At 47.2% G+C, this 20,472-nt stretch overlaps 4 protein-coding genes across 4 annotated transcripts; 2 read left to right on the top strand and 2 right to left on the bottom strand.

Annotated features, from left to right (window-relative positions):
• Positions 1-638: 638 nt before the first annotated feature.
• On the bottom strand, positions 639-1,064 carry N7446_006270 (uncharacterized protein; the record flags this gene model as incomplete). Its single annotated transcript, XM_058515018.1, has 1 exon — positions 639-1,064. The coding sequence occupies one exon, from the start codon at positions 1,062-1,064 to the stop codon at positions 639-641; it is 426 nt and encodes a 141-aa protein (XP_058372196.1).
• Positions 1,065-5,479: 4,415 nt separating this feature from the next.
• N7446_006271 (sugar porter family MFS transporter) lies at positions 5,480-7,276 on the top strand (the record flags this gene model as incomplete). Its single annotated transcript, XM_058515019.1, has 4 exons — positions 5,480-5,577; positions 5,637-5,962; positions 6,023-6,806; positions 6,874-7,276. The coding sequence occupies 4 exons, from the start codon at positions 5,480-5,482 to the stop codon at positions 7,274-7,276; spliced, it is 1,611 nt and encodes a 536-aa protein (XP_058372197.1).
• A 2,317-nt stretch (positions 7,277-9,593) lies between these two features.
• Positions 9,594-14,009, top strand: N7446_006272 (NACHT domain protein; the record flags this gene model as incomplete). Its single annotated transcript, XM_058515020.1, has 1 exon — positions 9,594-14,009. The coding sequence occupies one exon, from the start codon at positions 9,594-9,596 to the stop codon at positions 14,007-14,009; it is 4,416 nt and encodes a 1,471-aa protein (XP_058372198.1).
• Positions 14,010-15,915: 1,906 nt separating this feature from the next.
• Positions 15,916-20,225, bottom strand: N7446_006273 (glycosyl hydrolase family protein; the record flags this gene model as incomplete). The annotated part of the gene is made up of 3 exons (XM_058515021.1): positions 15,916-17,426; positions 17,515-19,774; positions 19,827-20,225. The coding sequence occupies 3 exons, from the start codon at positions 20,223-20,225 to the stop codon at positions 15,916-15,918; spliced, it is 4,170 nt and encodes a 1,389-aa protein (XP_058372199.1).
• Between the last annotated feature and the right edge of the window lie 247 nt (positions 20,226-20,472).

The following is a 20,472-nucleotide window of genomic DNA, read 5'->3' on the forward strand; positions in this document are numbered from 1 at the left end:
CCCTCGCTAATGAAAACTATTGCACCCGGCTTTAGGGCCGGGATTAGTGCTTTAGTTATAGAAATCGAGTCATCGTCATTCCAGTCGTGGAGGATGTGGCGGAAAATATAGCGTGTGTGACAAGATAAGATTTGCAAGCGGAGACATTATAAATCAAGTTCCTACTGGACTGGAATGCGCAATTTCTTTGTTGTAAGATGCGCTTTCTGAAGCTGCGCATTCTTGTATAAATGAGGATACCGTGAAAATCAGGCTATGCCAAGTTTTGAGGCTATGGAGCATTTGCGAGGGTCTGTCCAATAGAGAGCTACAAGGGGTCCCACCAGGCTACGTTCCCGCTAGTTACCCGTCCCGCCTGCGCTTGGCCGGTCGGAGCAATTTCTGTCCGAGGGCCAGAATACGAGGTCAAATCGCCCTGACAACGCTAGCGAAATCTCATGCAGGGTCTAGTGAGTCCCCTCTGCTTGTTCACGCCACACCTTTTTGCTTATATGGCTTTTAATCTGGTTGACCAAACATAATATTCCATTATATACATCTGGCTTCTGAGAAAAAAAAGTTATTACGAACGAACTTGGGCATATCATTTAATAACATCTATAACAAGCGGTGACATAACTAGTTATATGACGGTTTCATCAATTGTGAATAATGTTCCGAATAGATACCTCTGTATCCACCACAAGCTTTTCTAAATCCTCTAGAACAAAGTGAATCGGCCTTTTCTCGGGGGCGAGGGTCGCAAAAGGGCTTTCATGCACTCGCTTGATATAGTTCATGATGGACTCATGAGTCCACTTGATTTTACTCAAGGTGCGAGCAATCAGCACATCCGTCAAAAATGCCTGCTCATCCTGCGGGATTTCAAAGCTGCCCACACGGATGGTGTTGGAAGTCAAGCCATATGATTCACGATGGAGTCCTTCCACACCCACTTGATCATAAATACTGCATCGATTACTCGTAGCATTAGAGCTTCCACTCGAAGGTAGATGTCCTGCATTTGACGATTGCTGCTTTGAGATAAAAGACTGCAACTGTCGCAGGATATGCCGGAGACTCATCGCAAGTATAAGCACAGCAACTGAGTCACGATCACATCGGCAATTAGAACAATGTGATAGGCTTTCCCATAATGCCTTGCTATCTTGCGTAGCTTGTATAATAATAGAGACGGGCGTCAGAGGGTATCTGCCCTCTATCTTCTTTATCTCGGATAGGAACCTTGTCTGATAGTCAAGACAGGAACAGCTATCAAAGAATAGTTCCCTCCTGTCTCCAAAAGGATCTCGTGGCTGGAAATCACCAGACACGGCAGCTACAGGCTGCTGCGAGACACTATGTCCTATTTCGAGGAAGGATAGGTCGACCCCTTGCACAGCACAATTGAATTCACTATCGGACTGCTGGTTACATGTAAATGAATCATCGCGTTAGTAATCCATAACATTCAGAGTAAACTCAAGTGTGCATTCCATATTGTAAAACTTACCAGTGGCATGAGAGATGCTCCCAATCCGTCGAACAAGTCACCCGACTCTTGCCAAGACTTATCGGACCTGGCTGTTGATGTAAGATTTACCCCATCGCTTGGATTTGTAACCCCGTTTCCGTTGAAAAGGTCGCCACGGCCATCTCCTGTCAATTGTATGGTTGTGCCGAATCTCATTTGAATATCTTGTGAAGTGATACTGTCCCTCGATATTCTCTCCTCGTTGAAGCCACCTGGTTTGCATTTCTTTGTAGAGACTACCTGGATTAGATCGTCCCTTTGTCGGGTCCACTGTTGTTGGGTCTTTCTGTTCCTGGAGCCTTTGGGTCTTCCAAGTCGTTTTGGCCTACTGTATAGGCACGTCTGTTTTGATCGTGCGCAGCCAGTGCAAGGATATCCGCCAGAGCACTTCATTTTCATCCCATGGCATGCATCACAGGCCGACCGAACCTTTCGCTGACTCTTATTTTCCATCTCCGAGAGTGTTCTGAGATTTTCATCGAGCGGCGGTGAAGGTGAGAAAATACAACCTTACCAGACCAGAATAAATAGCTTTAGCGTTTTGGTATTCACTATTTCTCCTTTACTCGCAGTCGTGTAACCCTGTCTATTCTACGAATCAAATTTGCATGCCATAGCCTGCAAGGAAGCCCTGTAAGCTCCTTTAGAATACGAAGATAAGCATCGCACTGGGTATGTGGCTCAACGTTACATCCAGAGTTAAAAAGGCGGAGCTTGTCCTTAGTATGTGAAGTGATCTAGGTTGCAAGTGTGTTCACTTTCCGCCTATCTGAGATCAGGTTAGCCTTATTCTGACTGTTGGGGGTATCCAGACGACGATCATGTACTTAGATACTACAAGTTAGGCCAGAGGGATGTAACCCTGGTCAACCACAATATATTACATTCAGCCACAGAAAGACATTCTCGCAGGCTCTAAAGGCGAAATTTATCTTGGCATTCCTCCAATGTGGTCCCTTTTGCTTAGAGCTTGCAGCCGCACTTCTTCGCATTTCTTACTTATATTGCTTTTTTATTTTTATTTTTGAAAGCTCGCCTATAAACAATGTATGCTGCAGGTATAAGTCTTCCGGTGAAATCCGAGAAGATTACAAGCACTGGATAATCCTTTAGGCTCAAGTTAGTCTAGTACTTTTGTCCAGACCCTTAATCTGCAGGTTTCATGCAGTCAGACGGGGGTTCGGCCGTCCTGCGACCTACGTCCATAATTAAGTGGTGTGCGGTTATCGCTCATTGGAAGATAAATAGAGTTCATATTCAACAATTTATATTGAACTTGCCACGGATCTGTTAAGTGAACTTTGATTCTGGATAACACCTTAATCGGGTCAAATTTCCGATGCGCCAACCCTATCAGCAAGATGGACCGATGCAAGCACGAATGGATAGTTGCTCTGGGATCTCTTTTCATTGGTTTGGTTATAGTCGCGAGAAACAGAAAAACTTACTATAAGTCAACCACGTTTAGTAATTCATGACAAATGGATTTGCCCACTCCGCATGAACGGACCTAGAAAGCAAATTTGTCAGTCGCCTTCTTAGTTATCAAAATTCAAAATGAGCCTTTTCCTCCCTATACTGACACAGCGATGTATCTGTTCTCATGGTTTTCACAATTTTCACGCATCGGCAAAGTTTCTCTTACTCGGAGCGAATTTATTCGGCGTTCTTGTTAATCATCTTTCGACACGTCTTTTGCATAAGTGATTGCATCTTGGGTCGGCAATCAGTGCTGTGGTGGCCGCTAATGTTCTATTTGCATCTCCCATTCGGTCTGATTCTTAAAAATCCCGATCTGATAAAATTCTGGTATGATTCCTTTTCGTTCTTACATTTTATTCATTACTCTTGCCGAGGTACCTGTTTGAGCCACTGTTGTCGGTTAATTTCAGTGCCATGGGTTAGTTTTCCTAATACACAGATGGCGCAATGTGATACCTGCAAGTTGCATAGGAAATACTGAACGATATCGCCCATCTGTCGAGACTACACTCATCAAAAGCTTTATGTAATGGGTGAATAAATACGCTTTTGTACTTATTGGTCCCTAGGAGACTGGTAGAAGTAATGGCTGCACAGATCACAGGCCTCGCATGCGGCCTACAGCTACTCACCCAGTCTGTGTCGTCTTAGAAGCTTTTTCTCTGGCCGCAGTGAACGAGTCTAGGAATAATCGTATGAGCAAATTCAACCACGGTACCCCTCTAACTTATCACAAATTAATTTTAATGGTAGCGCAAAGAAGAGTAAATATATTCCTAGCGGCCAGCGCATTCTGTAAAAGCCACTCGCGAATGTCAGCCAGTGGAGTCAAGCACCACAAAACGTTCTATTCTCGTACTGCTCTAGTCACAGTAGTTCACCGAGAACTCCTAAGTGGTTTCGAATATTGATGTAATAGCAGCAGGGGCAACGTTCCACAAGCGAGTGGATCACACAGGCGAGTGGGTCACCGCAAAACACATAGTAAATGCGATAAATTACAGCTCTATATCTTAACAGCAACGTTTTTATTTTATCTCATTGCTTACCGGTAGCTATTGATAAGACTTATTAGCACTATGTTTCAATTTTAAGGAAATCAAAAAGCCATATTATCATAATTTCAAAAATTACTGAAAATTACACTGCCATGAGCTACAAATATATATATCTCGATCACGAAGACATAAAAATCCTCCAAGCTCCCTAAAGAGGCTAGATATCGCCTAAAAAGCTTTGTGCTGAAAAGAAAACCCCCTATAGACCATGGTTGTGGATATATAAAGCTGTAATTTATCGCATTTACTATGTGTGTTGTGGTGATCTACTCGCCTGTGTGATCCACTCGCTTGTGGAATACGTTAACCTCAACCTTTCCCACTTTAGGTAACTCAACGATTGGCGAAGAACCTGGCTTGTAATCCTTGTATTATGCTCCGACGCCATTCTTAGTTAGGAAAGAGCAGTCATACTAGGCCTTAATTAAGTCGGCTCTCAAGTGGCTGACACACGCAAATTTGTGAGCTCGAGGGACTCTAGATTGCGTCCTCTGTCCTAATTACCGGGACAGAATTTCGAGTAATCGCTGCTTCCTCCATATAAGTGCGAGCTTTGCCTCCATGCCCCGTGATCAGCTGGTTTAGACCAAATTAGTCTGGTCAAATGGCAAGCGATTCTCTGGCCTTTTCCTTCCTCTCTGGGGAAGTCGCAGAGGGCATCTACCACTAGGATAGGAGACTTTATCCAGTACTGTGGTGGCGACAACAAAGAGCAGGGGATCTCGAGCCGATCAGGTATTGCCCCGAACAAGCCCTGTCAAGCACTTCTAGCGCTGACGGTGATGCACGAAATGGAAGCGTTGATGTCCGGTCAGGACAGAAAGCTCCGTAATTTAGTTGTGGGCTGCCCAATCCCTCAACAGCACAGAGCAACTCCTGCCGCCTGGCGGAGAAGAAGTAGCCAAATATTGCCATGGAAGTTCGGAAGAAGCGGAGATTGTACGGGGCCCAAGACGGTCACAACGTATGAAATCCTTGCTCTTGCGCCCGATAGCCCGATAGCCCGATACAGACAGCACGGGATGGGAGCAACGGCCAGGAAACACCAAGAAATATCTCAACCCGAGAACTCTCCCACTTCCCGAGAAGATCGCGGAGAAACTCCACTCCTCCGCAATAGAAATCCCTTGCACACTTCTATCCCCGCAGTAATATCGGACCATATGGTTATGAAAAATGCTGGTTAAATGGTGCTTTGTGGAGAGGTACTCCACTTCATACATGGTCTCCGCGTTGTTGAATATCGAACAGCTCGCTTCCAGGGTTGCTCATAAATGTCACGTCTCGTTCCTCCCATCCTCGTCATTCCAGCAGCATCTTCTCCTCAGATCTCACATATTCCAGCTTGATTGTGCACAATTCACAAGCCAGTCTGATCTTTGTCCCAAGTTTCTGTCATCAATATAAATCCTTAACCGTCGCAAAGATGGGTATCCTGATCAAACAGCCCGAGGGGACTGCGGGAAAGGCATGGCCTGCCATTCTAATCAGCGGGTTCGTCGCCTTTGGAGGTGTTCTATTCGGGTAAGTTGGATACAGTCTGCCCGTCTCTAAGTATGAGCTTGAGCTCATGGTTGGCGCAGCTATGATACAGGCACAATCAGCGGCATTCTCGCCATGCCGTACTGGGAGAAGCTGTTCTCTACCGGCTACAGAGCCTCCGATGGTAATCTTACCATCACCTCCAGTCAAGCTTCGGCCATTGTATCTATTCTATCTGCGGGTACCTTTTTCGGCGCACTTGGTGCAGCCCCCATGGGAGATTTCATTGGCCGTCGTTGGGGATTGATCATCTCGACCGGTGTCTTTACACTCGGAGTCATCTTCCAGACCGCTGCGACAGCTATTCCCCTTTTCTTAGCGGGACGTTTCTTTGCAGGCTTCGGTGTTGGTTTGATCTCAGCACTGAGTGAGTACTTTTCTATCCCGCTGCACGAATTGCCCAGCGCTAACAAAATGTGTTGATAAGTCCCCCTTTACCAGTCTGAAACGGCCCCGAAATGGATTCGTGGCTTTATCGTCGGTTCGTACCAATTTGCCATCACGGTCGGTCTTTTGTTGGCCGCTGTAGTGAATAATGCCACCCATTCGCGTGATGACACTGGCTCTTACCGCATCCCGATCGCGGTCCAATTTGCATGGGCTATTGTTCTTGTGGTCGGCATGCTTATACTTCCGGAAACACCTCGGTACATGATTAAGAGAGATAACCACCAAGCTGCTGTTAGGAGCCTGGCCAAGCTCAGACGTCTTCCCGAAGATGATCCTGCTTTGCTCGCGGAACTTGCCGAAATCCAGGCAAACCATGAGTATGAGATGAGCATGGGAAGCGCTGGTTATATTGAGTGTTTCAAGGGTAATCTTGGAAAACGCCTTCTTACTGGATGTTTCCTCCAGGCCCTTCAACAGTTAACTGGTATTAACTTTATCTTCTATTACGGCACCCAGTTCTTCAAGAACTCTGGATTTAAGAATGAGTTTGTCATCAGTTTGATCACCAGCTGTGTTAACGTCGGTTCTACGATCCCCGGTCTCTATGCTATTGACAAGTGGGGAAGACGCCCTGTCTTGCTTGTGGGAGCTATTGGCATGACTGTATCTCAGCTTCTCGTTGCCGTCCTAGGAACTACGACCACCAGTCAGGATGACCTTGGAAATATTATTGTCCACAATCAAGCTGCGCAGAAGGCGGCCATCGCTTTTATTTGCATCTACATCTTCTTTTTCGCTGCTTCTTGGGGGCCGATCGCCTGGTGAGTTTAACATATTCCTTTCCCGTGGCCCTCTCCCTGTTTATCCATGAAGCTAATACGATTAAAGGGTTGTGACAGGAGAGATCTTCCCTCTTAAGGTTAGAGCTAAGTCTCTGTCTATGACCACCGCCACCAATTGGCTGCTTAATTGGGCACTGAGTTTCTCTACACCCTACTTGGTCAACTATGGACCCGGTAACGCCAACCTGCAATCCAAGATCTTCTTTATCTGGTTCGGCTGCTGCTTCCTCTGTATCGCTTTCGTGTATACCATGATCTATGAGACTAAGGGCTTGACCTTAGAGGAAGTTGATGAGCTCTACCGCGAGGTCAGCTCTGCTAGGAAGAGTGTTGGCTGGAAGCCAACCATCACCTGGACCGAGAAGAAGGAGGCATCAAACACATTTGGAGGGAAGGGCCCAGTTGAGGAACACAGAGATTTCCACGAACCAGCACTTGCGCAGGCTTAATCGGAGGAACCTTGCGGGGTCTATGAGGGCGAATGCCGATGAAGGGTTCCTTGCTGATAGAATTGAATTGCGTACTGTCGGGATAGTCATTGAGTAGACTCATTCCTTGGCGGGCTTCACGAGGTTTTTCGAGGCATCTTAGCATGTGAATGGTGAACTCCAAGAAAGCTAAACCAGATAAATGCATATATTAGAATCCTTTCCTATAAAATTACTGGTCATGATAGGAAGAAGGAATCAAACTCAATAGTTACAAGACATGACCAGATTTTTTAACCCCTTATAGCATCATTAAACTCCTTTTTATAAGTCTCATTGATATATCATCATGCAATGGACGAGATTGAGTTGTTCTGACATTGTGATAATCAAAGGTAAATCTTTTCGCAGATGTAGTGCGTAGTTCAGCGAGCTTTGTGGATACTTTTACCCAATATATATACTCCATACTTCGGTAGTTGGGAACGATTGAGCGTTCAAGGTATACTCCGCTCGTACCAGTTCATCTCGGCAAGATATTGACGGGAAGAATCTCTAAGCATATGAGCAGAATAAAAAAGTCCGGCATGTGAGAATTATAGAAGAATATGACGAGATTAGATTTTTAAGCTTGGGTTTAGATTGAATTAGACTGGTATGTTAGGAGATATACAAGACGTGTAGGAGACTTGTAACATTATCTGGAGCCCACCAGAACAGCGGCTACAAACAGAGATATAAAGGATATAAGGACCACTATTCTTGACTTCTTTACCATTTAGTTATAACTTAAGTTATGAATTTATTTTTAAGTTTAATTTAAGCTATGCAGCCAACTTGGTGGCATAATAACACATACTCTGGTTAACCTAGACTACCTTAAGCTATCACGTTACTATATTTAGAATATTGGAGTATTGAGACGTAGTAAGAATAGTCCAGAGCCTATCTTAGGTTCGTATCATCCCAAGTTAGGCACTCACAATGAGTGTGTCGTAACACTCAATGTCACCGCAAATTCATACATAGTCCCTGACTCCCTTACGGTCCCCAACGTCGCCTACCTAAGTGACTTACCACACGCATGATACCCAGACCTGGATACTTTCTTCACTCCTAATCATGCCTCCACCTGGAAATATGCCACCCGTGGACGTTCCTTGCCTTTTGCAGCCCGAACTGCCACGAAGTAATTGTGAGCTGTGGTGTACCTTGTAGACGTCTAGGGCTGGATGCTAATTTCCAGAACTCATTCCTGCGAATTGTCTAAAGTGCGGGGATTTCGGTCACGGGCGACATTGTGCTACAAAAGTATCGCGGAGGGGGTCCAGATCTCCGCGACCCCTTTTTTCCCCTTTTTAAGTACCTCGTATTCCAATGCTTGAGGCCCCTGTGCTTTTGCCCCAGACCGTCAGGTACCATCCATGGAAGGTTTAACTCCATTTTCCAGGCTTACCGCGAGGTCATTTGTCTGGTACTATACAGGGGATAGACAATCATATTCAGTCTAAGGGAAAAGATCCAGCTACTTCTAGTCGCAGCAATTCATCTCCCTTCTGTCTAGCGAAGTTGCAGCCTAACAGGCAGTCACTCCTACAGACCTATATACATCATGTAACCTAGGATCCAACTTCTGCGAGAGGTCGGGGTAAATCGAATCGTCCATCCATCCATCCATCCATACTGTAGAAACCGACGCTTTAGTTACTCCCCGCCGATCTTCTTGTTTGACCTATCGATTTAAGGTTGCCACAAGTTTCCGTTTGTTCCCTCTAGCTTCACTCATAAAGTTTGACTGCCTAAGTCAATCTGAAACCCTTTCAACCCAGTAGACCATAATAGCTTGGAGTTCTGCCTACCCAAAACTAACGAGCTTCGAGTTGTATGGAAGATATCCAAACCGGCTCAAGGTATACGGTGCTAAGGAAGGCTTCATTATCATGCGTTATGCGATCGCTCAATCTTTAATGTAAAGCCTGGAAAAGTGGGTCCGTCCACAAAGTTGTGTGCTATAACCCGATGTGTGCTATTTCCGGGCGTGTTATAAGCGAGAGTTGACTGTATTAGAGAATAATATAAGCCCCAGGCGTTGAGATATGAAGTTGTAATTTATCGCTTTTAATATGGTGTTTGGCGTGGGCCACTCGTCCGTGTAGGCCACTCGCCCGTGATTTACATTATCCAACAGCACATCGTAGATTTTAGTCTGCTAATCTATTGGTTGATATAATGCACTAATCGAAATGCGCTTATTGTGCCTCCCGGGAGCGGACGAGGGGATAGCACTTGTACGAGCTAACCCTGAAAATGAAGCTTACTGCATGAAATGAGGGGCATCATGTCAGACTTTGTCAGGCACGAGCACACAACTTTACTGCTTATCATGGCTGCGTGCCTAACCACCATGGCTCGAACGACAAGTAACCCTTTGGATGACAGGCTGTCCGCTCTCTGGCGTTCTGCCTGTGACGACTATGCCAAAGAAACGGGAATTGCGCTTACCGATGGCGACTTCCCCAAGATCCGCGGTTCCGAGGATCTATTCCGTCAGCTCGACGCAGAGAAAGTCCATTTTGAGGACTTTCGACTGAAGAGACGACCGCTTTTGCATGCTATGCAGATGGTCCTGGCGCCCTTCGAGAAATGGGGCGATCTGCTTGCGGGTGCAGCCTCGGCAGCTTTTCCTCCGGCGTCTTCCATCATGGGCGCCATGATGCTTCTGATTCGAGGTGCTCGCAGAGTCAGTGAATCGTTCGACATGATTACGGACTTGTTTCACAGACTCGGTCATTTTGCCCTCCGTCTGGACTCGTACGAGGGGGTCCCTCTCAGTGAAGGAATCAAGACTATCATTGTCAAAGTTTTGGTCAATTTCCTTCGTGTCTGCGCAGTGTCGCAGAAATTGCTAAATCGGGGGTCGTTCAGAGCAAGACTGACGAAATGGACAAAGAACGTCTTGGTTGAGGATACATCGAATAGTTCGCTCCTGGGCGAGCTGGAGGAGTTGACGAGCCAGGAACACAAGATGGTCTCCGCTCATGGCCTCGATCTCACTCACCAGGCACTCCAAAACACCGCGGAATTACTTGAGAGAGACGACAGCAGAAACGATCGTGAGAGACTGGACACGGTGAAGAGGGCACTAGAACCCGTCTTTTCCTCTGGCCGCGTCTTCTCCTCGATTAACGATAATCGTATACCTGGTTCGGGCAGCTGGATTGAAGACAGGATCCGGTCCTGGTGGCAGAGTCCCCAGCCTCTACTCTGGATTCACGGGGGCCCTGGTGTGGGAAAGACCTACCTGGCTTCGAAAATCATCAGTGATCTCGCGACGGCAGACCCATCCGCTCGATCTGCGCCCATCATCGCCTCTTTCTTCTTCAAGAATAACAACGTCGATCTACGCTCGTTCAACAAAGCGCTACGCACCCTGGCATGGCAACTCGTCGTCCAGCAATCGAGATTCGCGGTACATGCAGAGGATTTCTGCCTGAAAGAAGACCCAGCCAACAGCTACGTCGTCTGGAGGAAACTCTTGCTTGAATACTTCGTCGAGTCGCCACCGGACGCCGGAACGTGCTTTATAATTGACGGTATTGACGAGGCCGATCCTGAGGAGCAAGAGATCCTTTTCAATTTACTCGAAAGCACGTACGCGACAGGGGATCAGATGAGCCCCACTTCACCGATCCGAGTTGTACTTCTGGGCAGGGATTCAGTGCGAAGCATTCTCGATGAACACTGCCTTGGGTGGATCCCTGAGATCGAAATCACAAATACCCAGAACAAGGACGACCTTCACAGATATGTCTCTCAGAAGCTGCAGAAGACTAAGTTGTTCCGCGGCTATCCAGACTTCCTAGACGAGGTCGTCCGCGATATATGTGGGCAAGCGGAAGGCCTCTGGGAATGGGCAAACCTTGTCACCCAGTCTATTCTGCGCTGTCGGACCAAGGAGCAGATTCGGAAAGTGGTCCGGACAATGCCCCGAGGGATCAGCGCAATGCTGCACGCAGAACTGCAGCGTTTGGCTAGAGAATTGTCGGCATCAGATGCGATGTCGACCGAGTTATCAGATGGGGAAGAATCAACAGGAAATGCAATGACGCAAATTCAGCAGCTCAATGTCCTACTCTCACTTGTGGCAATGGCTCAGAAGCCGCTGACGGTGGACCAACTCGACCTTATCTTGGAAGTCATCCTTGAAGAGGAGGTACTGAATCTTGAGGATGATCTTCGCACGGTATACTCATCCCTGTTTTCACTGCGGCCCGCAGAGGATGAAGAAGAACAAGATAAGGACGCGGTCATTGTAACTCTGCGGCATAGTTCTTTTTATGAATTCTTCAACAGGTCAGTGGAAGCTGGACCCATCCAGGTCAATCCCAAGCGAGCTGAGGCGTTGTTTCTATTCGTCTTACTCTATGCTTTTCAAAGAGAGTTCGCGCCCAAATCAGAAAGGTGGCTATTCTGGGTCAAGAGATACGCTCAGGAATTCCTGACGCTCCATCTGTCGCGTGCAGATCCAGAAAATGCAGCAACTCGAAAAGAAGAAATAGCCACTCTACTCGCGGGTCTCTTCACCGAGGAGCCGGAATTCAACCCTCAGCACTGGCTCATTGAACAACACCGCGCGTTTTACCTTACCACATCCATCTACTATAACTCGTCTCGCGCATCAAAGATTGCTCATTACTGGTGGGATACTCAAGATCGTGATACGGCGGACCAGAGAGCAGAATTGGTACTGAATTGGCTCTCCCCAGACACGAAACAGCTCCTGCATGAGTGTGCTCGGTCTTCAACGGTGGCAAGCGATGCCTGTCATTTTACGGTCCTTTTCTCTCGTTTGGCAGAGACTTTCTCCCGACTTTGGCTCGCTCCGAAAGATATTGAAGAGGAAGATGGATTACCGGAAATTCTCCCCACCATGCTATATTTGTATGCTCAAATGGCAGGCGCGCAATTGCCAACCTCCGAGAGGAAAATAGACGTACGCACAATGTTGGAACTTGACGAGATCATGTGCACAGCCGAGATGCAGCGTCTCGAGAAGACGCCCGTCTGGCATGCTCGAGTTGCTCAGGCGCTCCTCCTGCATTGCAACTACAAGGCAGCTCTCGAAGAATTCCAGATCTCTCTCGATGAACATCTCAGAAATCCTATCCTGAGCAAACAAGCGCTATCCGTGATTCACAGAGACATGGGTCGCGCATGTACCGAGATCAGAAGGTACAAGGAGGCTTTAGAGCACTCTGATCTTGCCGAGTCGCTGCATGACGCCTCCTGGGAGCGTGGCTGGCAGGATCCTGTCGGCAAACTGCTGAACACTGCGCAAATGGAGCACTTTGCGAAAATGACCGACAAAGCTGTTGTTACCGCCAACGAGGCCTGGGAAGCATTCATGGGACAAGAGGATGATTATCGAGACAGGTACACGCTGTGTTCGTTCTTTTCGGTCTTTCTGGAGCTGCGCCAGACACACCGTGTTCACGATGTGCTCGATTTTGCCGTTTCACATCCTCAATTGTTCAGGTGGACCAAAAAGGCAGGTTTGGCCGAGCTCCTCGCGACAACACTGACTTGGATGCCCCGCGTAATATATGAGGTCCTTTACTATGCGCGGATGCGGGATGATGGAGAGTTTATTGATCTTGTTGCCTCGGCTGCGGCCAGACTTGAGGCCTCGGTGGGAGAATTAACCTATGATGTGGCGACGGCGAAATACTTCATCGCATCAGTGATGTTTGAAAGCGGCCGGATCAGCGCAGGAATCCAAACTTGGTGCGAGGTTGCCTCCCGCGACGACACCGATGACTTGGGTGTGAGACCGGTTCGGGTGCGGTCAAGGAGTCGCTTAGCGGCCGTGTGTCTATACCACCCAGAGATTCCGTTGTGTGACTGGTCTCCTCTGAGATTGGATAAGACGGCCGAATTTAGTGACATCTGTTTGGTGATCTCAAGTTGGCTACGGGATCATGGTGATCTCGCAAACGCCCGAACAGCCCTCCGCGGACGTGTGATGAAAAGTATTGAACTACTATCGGACGACGATCCTTCCAACGATGATGACGCATTAATCAGCCTCTTTCTGACATTTCTGACGGATGTGGACAGTGATGAAGATCTGAATGGCGCCTTGTATTTGACCAAGGCCTGGTACAGGGACTATCTGCGGGGAGCGAAAAAAGACAATCTTATATCCGAAGCCGTGGCAGTGCCTTGCGATGACAGCGGGGCCTTCCAAGACGGCGTCGCCGAATCTTTGAACCAAGTGCATCTTGCCGATGACGAGACACAACGACCGGATGCAGAGTTTTCTGAACGCCAGAGCTCCTACACAATCGACTATTTCGCCGAGTGTTCGAAGTGCAAGTGTGGGATGAGGTCGATATGCCACTGGTACTTTTGTCGTTCTTGTCCATTCATGATGCTGTGTCAATGGTGCTACCACGATATCCAGTCAGCCATATCACAGTCTGGTGCGTCCCATCCCCCGGGCATCTGCGACCCTCAGCATGAATTTTATTATACTGGCTCTCCGCTTCGACCCTCTGAACGTGTGCCTGAGGGAATGATGGCGCTTGAAACTTCTAATGGCAAGAGGCAGATAATATGGATTGAAGACTGGAAGGATAAGCTGTCCGAGAAGTGGGGAGCCGCGGACTTTGCCTTTGAGGGTGGACTGTCAGCCTGGTGTATGCGTGTATTGCCGAAGCCACAGAGATCTCGGTGGGCAACATTATTCAGGTAATTTGTCGGAGGGCAAGCATGGAACGGTGGCTTATTTTTCATGTGCTGCTTTCTAGTGCCATTGTCACCATTAGCGAAAACTTGACTTGTCCCGACAACACCACCGTATCTTATGAGGATAATTGTTTAGAGACTAGTAAAATCAATACTGGAGATTCCATCCGCTTATCAAAAGTGTTATCCTTTTAGAATCACTGGGATATTTTATTGCGTATATGGTGAAAGAATCGACCCCCAACTTGTCATCCATATTTTTATGTTTCTTGGTTGGGATACCATTGATATAAAGATTAGTCCATAGTTCGACTTTTGGATTTTGCCTGGGTTGTCGTATGAGATGCAACAGTATTGCCAGGATAGATTCGCGACCAAGGATTGCCAAATATTGTCGATGCCGAAGTAGCCCGATACAAAGACCAAGATGGGGCCTGAGGTTCTTTGGGCTCGGAAACAGATTTCCTGGCCGTCGTCGGTGGTAATAAAGATCAAGATGAGAATAATCCAAAAGGATTCCACGTAATTTCGCAACTTCTTTACCAAGATAATTCAGTTATATTATGCATTACATTCACATAATCAGCAGGCGCTTTGAGTGCAAGGTAAGTGAGAGATTGACAGAGCTAAATTAAGGATAGTAACGATATTAACCAGGCCAAGGGAAATTAGAAACTAAAGTCCTAAGCGTGATAGAATATTGGGAACCCCAGAACTAGTTGGAATTGGTGGACTGACCGATTCACCAAGGAAGGAAGTGTTTCTCATTTTCCTGTTGGTTGTCTGTATTGTCATTTAAACATGTTCGATAGATAGAGAATCTGCTTAAATATTACATGTGAACTTCAAGGAACATCGGATTTCATGAGCTGGGCCTTCTTGAATAAGGAAAGGGTTCGATTATATAGTAATAACAGAACATATCTCCCGTGTTACCCCTGGTAGCGCGACGAGAATAGATAATTATTCGTCATCAAGGAGTGAGGAAATTTAATACGTCATTGGTTAGTGGATTCCTATTGCATCCAACATCCGCAAATCACTCTCGAATGTACTGTAAGCGCAAAAAGCTGTGGAAAGCTCCCTTCTCGTGGTGAAGCATCTTCAGCTCCTTACGCTCAGTGGACGGCATGGCGTTTGGGTAACTACGTAAATGGTATACAAACATTGCTCACGAACTTGTTTGTAGAATTTCTGTGGAAACTGAGAAACTTCCATTTCTGTTTTGTCCGACTTGGGAGCGGCTCCTGGCAGTGGGGTGAGCGCTCAGGTGCGTGCATGGAGTGCTCAGTGAGTAATTACGGAGTCATCCCGGAGTCATCCGGGAGTATCAAAGCCATTGGTCTGCGATTATTTGTTGCAATATTATGGTAATGTTATACGAGTAGATTATTGTAATTTAGAGAGCTGACTAATGTTGAGAAGAAGTCGTCAGTTGTTTACGCTCACATCCTGGGTAAGAGAGAATAACTGTCAAGATGCACAAAATTATAATGGAATCTACATGCTCATCAGCAAATTTGATCTAAGTAGTACTATAACTACTTCTAATACATGTACGTATATAAAATCCAATACGGTTCAACATGGACACTGAAGTTACATCTTTTGGGTGTATTTCTTGCTTTCGATTAGCGTTTGCACAATGCTTAGCACTCTAGATTTCTGGCCACAACTCTGATTTGTTGCAGCATTTCTTTCTGAGTTATAGGAAAATTGCCTGCGTGTTCAATTCCAATACAAGAGGGGAAATATGATGTAGCTTGTATGCCTATAGGGGTCACAGAGAGAATAATGACTATCGGCTTAATATAGGAAGTAAGTGTTGAGACATCTTCCTACTGCCTGATCCGAACCGCCTGTACCTCACCCCCACATATGCTGGACGTTATTCAATTGTTGATAAAGCCAGCTCAGAGCGAAATCGATCGCACGTCGACTGATTCCAATAGCACGTTTCCTGAATTAGTGGACAAAGCGAGGCCGTCCGAGGAAATATCTGGGAATATCAAATCAGAAATCACCGCCTCGCCTTGCCCGCCATAAACCTCAATGGAGCATTCATCAACCAATACTCGCAATTGCACCTTCCCATTTGTATCGGCCTGGAGAGTGGCTGTGTGGATACCGCCAGCAGCAGGATCATATGAGGTGTTTCCACTTGCATTGCGATCGACCGAAAGTTCTTTGTTTGACTGGGTATATTTAATCACGGTTTGTTGAGATCCTCCCTTTCGAACGGAGAGAGACAGTGTGGAGCCCTGGGCAGGAATAAAAGTAATACGAATATCCAATGACCTCGAATGGACGTTCGAGAGCAACGTCTGTCCAGGAGCAAGCGTCTGACTCGTGATAGTCGCAACTGAAATACCGACCCCATCTAGTTCGCTCACGGGCAGTTGGAGGAACTGTAATTTGCCATTGAGTTGCTTGAGTTTCAGAGTGCGAGGGAATGAAAGCATTCCCTTCCACGTATTGGTTGGAGGGTTGCCACCATAACTGTTCATAACTGCAGCAAGAACCCTGCGCCCGTCCGAAGCAGGTACGTTTTCCCAACTCAAGACCCCATCCCAATCGCGACCATAATCAAGCCATAGCGTGGTAGGGTCAACTGCGTCCGCGGAAAAAATGGAGCCGTCGAAAGACCCAGTGAGTGCAAAGACTCCATTACCACCAGCAGGCGATCCAGTGGCGGGAGTCACAACCAACACCCATTTCTTTTCCGTAGTACCTTCAATCTGAAGTTCGAAAAAGTCCGGCACTTCCCACCCGTTAACTCCACTAGGGAATCCCACAATATTGCTTGCAGCGAAGTCACTTCTCCAGGTCCAGTTCTTTGTATCTGTAGATGTCCAGAATGTTAATTTGTTTTGTCCCCCATGCGCGAGAATCATGACCCATCTGCTCGTCGGGCTGTGATAGAACACTTTTGGGTCCCGTGTCTCCAGACCCTTGGTTATATCATGTGGCACTTCTTGGCTTTGCGATATGATCGGATTGCCCTGGTACTTCGTCCAAGTCACTCCCTGGTCTAAGCTATACGCAAGTCTTTGATCCTGCACCCCACTTGAGGGGAAGTAGCCAGTATAGAAAGCAAGGTACGGCGGGTCTGATAATGTTCCAAGGCCTGAGAGATTCTCTGAATCAAAATATGATGTTCCTGTGAAAGCCTGTATCCCATCTGCACTCGAAATTGCAACCGGTCTATGATCCCAAGACACAAGGTCAGTGCTAGTGGCATGACCCCAACTTAAGTTGCCCCAAAAGTTTCCAGTTGGATTGTGCTGATAGAAAAGGTGCCAGGTAGGGCCGATTTTGATCAGTCCATTGGGTTCATTCATCCAGTTTTGTTCAGGGACAAAATGGAAAGTAGGACGAAAGTCGTAGGGCGCTGTGGAAGTAGGGGCTAACGCCAGTGGTGGTTCTTGTACTGGTAGTTAGGGTGGTACCGACAGAGGTAGTGCTCGTGGAGCTTATGGTGGTGGCAGTATCAGTGGAAGTTGAGCTCGTACTGAGAGTGGTACTTGATGGAGTGGATGAATCATAAGCTGAATCAAACACCTTTGCATCAATCATGACACCATTTGTACTTCCCCCACCGGAGAAAAGCCGGACATCGACACCATTATCCTGAGGAAAGATTTGAGCGGATACTGTGACTTCCCCCTGTCCCCCGAAGACTTCAACAGAAGACCAGTCAAGGAGAATGCGCAATGTGACTTTGCCATCAGTGGACGGCGCCAAAGGAGCATAATAAGTGTTGGGAAATGTCCCGTCGAACCCAACATTTCCAGATTTTGTTCGATCAACGAAAAGTCTCTTTGTGCTAAAGTCATAGCCAATTCGTGTTTGCTGTGATAGGTCGGAAGTTGCCCTAAGAATTATGCCAAATTGAGATGAGGATGACGCTGCAACTCTGTCTGAAAAGGTCACTGTGATATCAAGCAATTTCCCGGAAAGTTGTACGAGCTTGTTGCCTTCGAATACTGTATCAAAGGTGTTAGAGTAAGTTGTTGTTTGCAGACTAGTCCAATTTGCCGTAGGTTGCTGGATTAGCCTTGGCCTGTCGTCGATTGTCTTGAGCGAAAGCTTCCGGGCAATTGTTAACATGCTGCGCCATGGAGAAGTAGGGATTGCGCTAGCATATTGCCAATTGCTCATCCATGCAATATTGATTCGATTTGTGGATGCTAATCCATTAAATGTTGTTGCAGCATAGAAGTCTGGCCCATAATCCAACCAGTTGGGCCCATACGGCTCAGTTGATGTATTTGAGAATGAAATTTCATCAATCAGAATGTGGCCCCAACCAGTGGTACTAAGATCAACAATCTCAATGACCGCAATTTGACCTATCAGGTTCGTGACATCCCAGCTTTTTGGTATAAGTTGTTCTGCATCAGCGCCTGTAGCCGTTCGTACAATCTGGCCTTGGACCTTTAGGTTGATGCATTCCACGCCAGGCACATTGCCACCACCGATAAGAAAGTTGATTTTCTTCTGGGTTATGGTGAAAGTTGGGGACGTGAGTGTTCCAGTAGTAGCATCCCCGTTCAAGAATGTGTTAACGAAATTTCCCATATACCCAGTCACAGCCTGTTGTCCTGCAAGTGTGCCTTGAGCTGGCGATTTTCCAACCAAATCTCCAGTAGCAGTCCAACCACGGTCCGCAAAATTGCTAGTACCATTGAAGCCCCAAGTATCGCTAGCATCACTGCGTCTGGGGAGGTTGTTGGTGCCGGCACCGCCTGTGAAGGTAATCTGATCGATCAATATATGTCCCCAACCACCTGTTTGCTGATCCACGATCTCAAGCACAGCAGTTTGGCCTATCAGATTTGTGACATCCCAGCCACCCAATATAAGCCGTTCCACATTCGCGCCTGTAGCGGTTCGTACAACCTGGCCTTGGACCTTAAGATTGATGCATTCCGTGCCCGGTGCGTTCCCGCCACCAATAAGAAAATTGATATTTGGACGTGATATTGTGAAAGAAGGGGACGTGAGTGTTCCAGTTGTAGAGTCTCCGCTTAAAAAGGTATTGACAAGCTGACTTCCAGCATATCCAGTGACGGTTTGTTGTCCAGCAAGAGTCCCTTGAGCTGGTGAAGCTCCAAGCAAATCCCCAGTAGCAACCCAGCCGCGAGAAGCGAAGTTACCGGTTCCTTCAAAATCTTGGAATATGACGTCTCCAGTTGCAGTTGCAGTTGCAGTTGTCGTTGTGGAGGAGGTGGATGCTGAGGTAGTGGTACTGGTAGATGTAGGCGCCGTAGGCGGAGAATTGGGATCCGCAACAAATTTTATTCCATCAAAGGTTCCCACAATGTATTGCGTTCCTGAGCCGGTCACTCCAGGGGGTCCGCCAGGGTTGAGTCCGATTTGCATAACCCACTTGGTATTGGCGTCATCTCCGTCAACAGCAAGTGGAAAGATGCTAGGACACTCCCAAACACCTCCTACTGCATTCCAAGGGCCAAATTCGCTGGCATATGTCCAATCCTTAAGGTTTGGGGAGGTGTAAATAAGTAACTTGTGGAGTTGGGCCAGCGAAACCACTGAGATCCACCTCTGGCTAGCTTCGTGCCAGAACACGAATGGATCTCGGAAGTCCCGCCATTGGTCTGCGTATAGGGCCGGAGGATTTAGAATGACAGGATTGGCGGCGTCGTAGGTAGTCCATGTTATGCCTTCGTCTAAACTGTAGGCAATTGACTGCGCTTGCTGCCCACCGTTGACTAACTTCCCGCTAGGTAGATTCTGGGAACTAGGGTACTGAGCCCCAAAAGCGTTAGAGAAGCTAGCTGCAAGGGCTTCATATACTTACATAGGAAGTATACATTGCAACAAATGGGACCTTTCCATTAGAACCAAAGCCACTTGTGTTCTGGGTATCGGCGACAGCAGAGCCAGAGAAGAACATCTCAGTGATATCACCTGGGTAGCCACGAGCGAGGAGGGCAACAGGCTGGTGATTCCAGTGTGTCAGATCAGTGCTGGTGGCATGGCCCCAAGACATAGCTCCCCAGGTGTTTCCTCCTGGGTTGTACTGATAGTACAGATGGTAGAGGCCATTGTAATATAAAAGACCGTTGGGATCATTCATCCAGTTTTTAGCTGGAGTAAAGTGATACTGAGGGCGGTAGAGCTCATTGTAGGTTTGAGCCAATGCTGCCTGGAACAAAGAAAGCCCAAGAGTAAAGGCTACGGCAAGCCGGAAAGCCATCGCAAAGAGAGGAATTCAAATTCCCGAAAAGAAGGCCAGGCTTGAGAAGGCAGGACTCATGAATGCTGAAATATTTTCAGTTCGAGGCGAAGTACTGGCTTTTAACTTATTTTGGTGGTCAGGTTTTACATCGCCAAGGTACATTTCAGTAGTTCCTGGAGGGTAACATTCCAGAACTTCCACGGAAACATCCTCCTCTCTCGTAGGTAAGCAAGCATTGGCCAGTAAGCCAAAGCGTTTCTAAACC

This window comes from Penicillium canescens, assembly GCF_028828765.1.
Source record: "Penicillium canescens strain IBT 15451 chromosome Unknown utg000004l_segment0_segment0, whole genome shotgun sequence".
In the NCBI taxonomy this organism is placed as follows: Eukaryota; Fungi; Ascomycota; class Eurotiomycetes; order Eurotiales; family Aspergillaceae; genus Penicillium; species Penicillium canescens.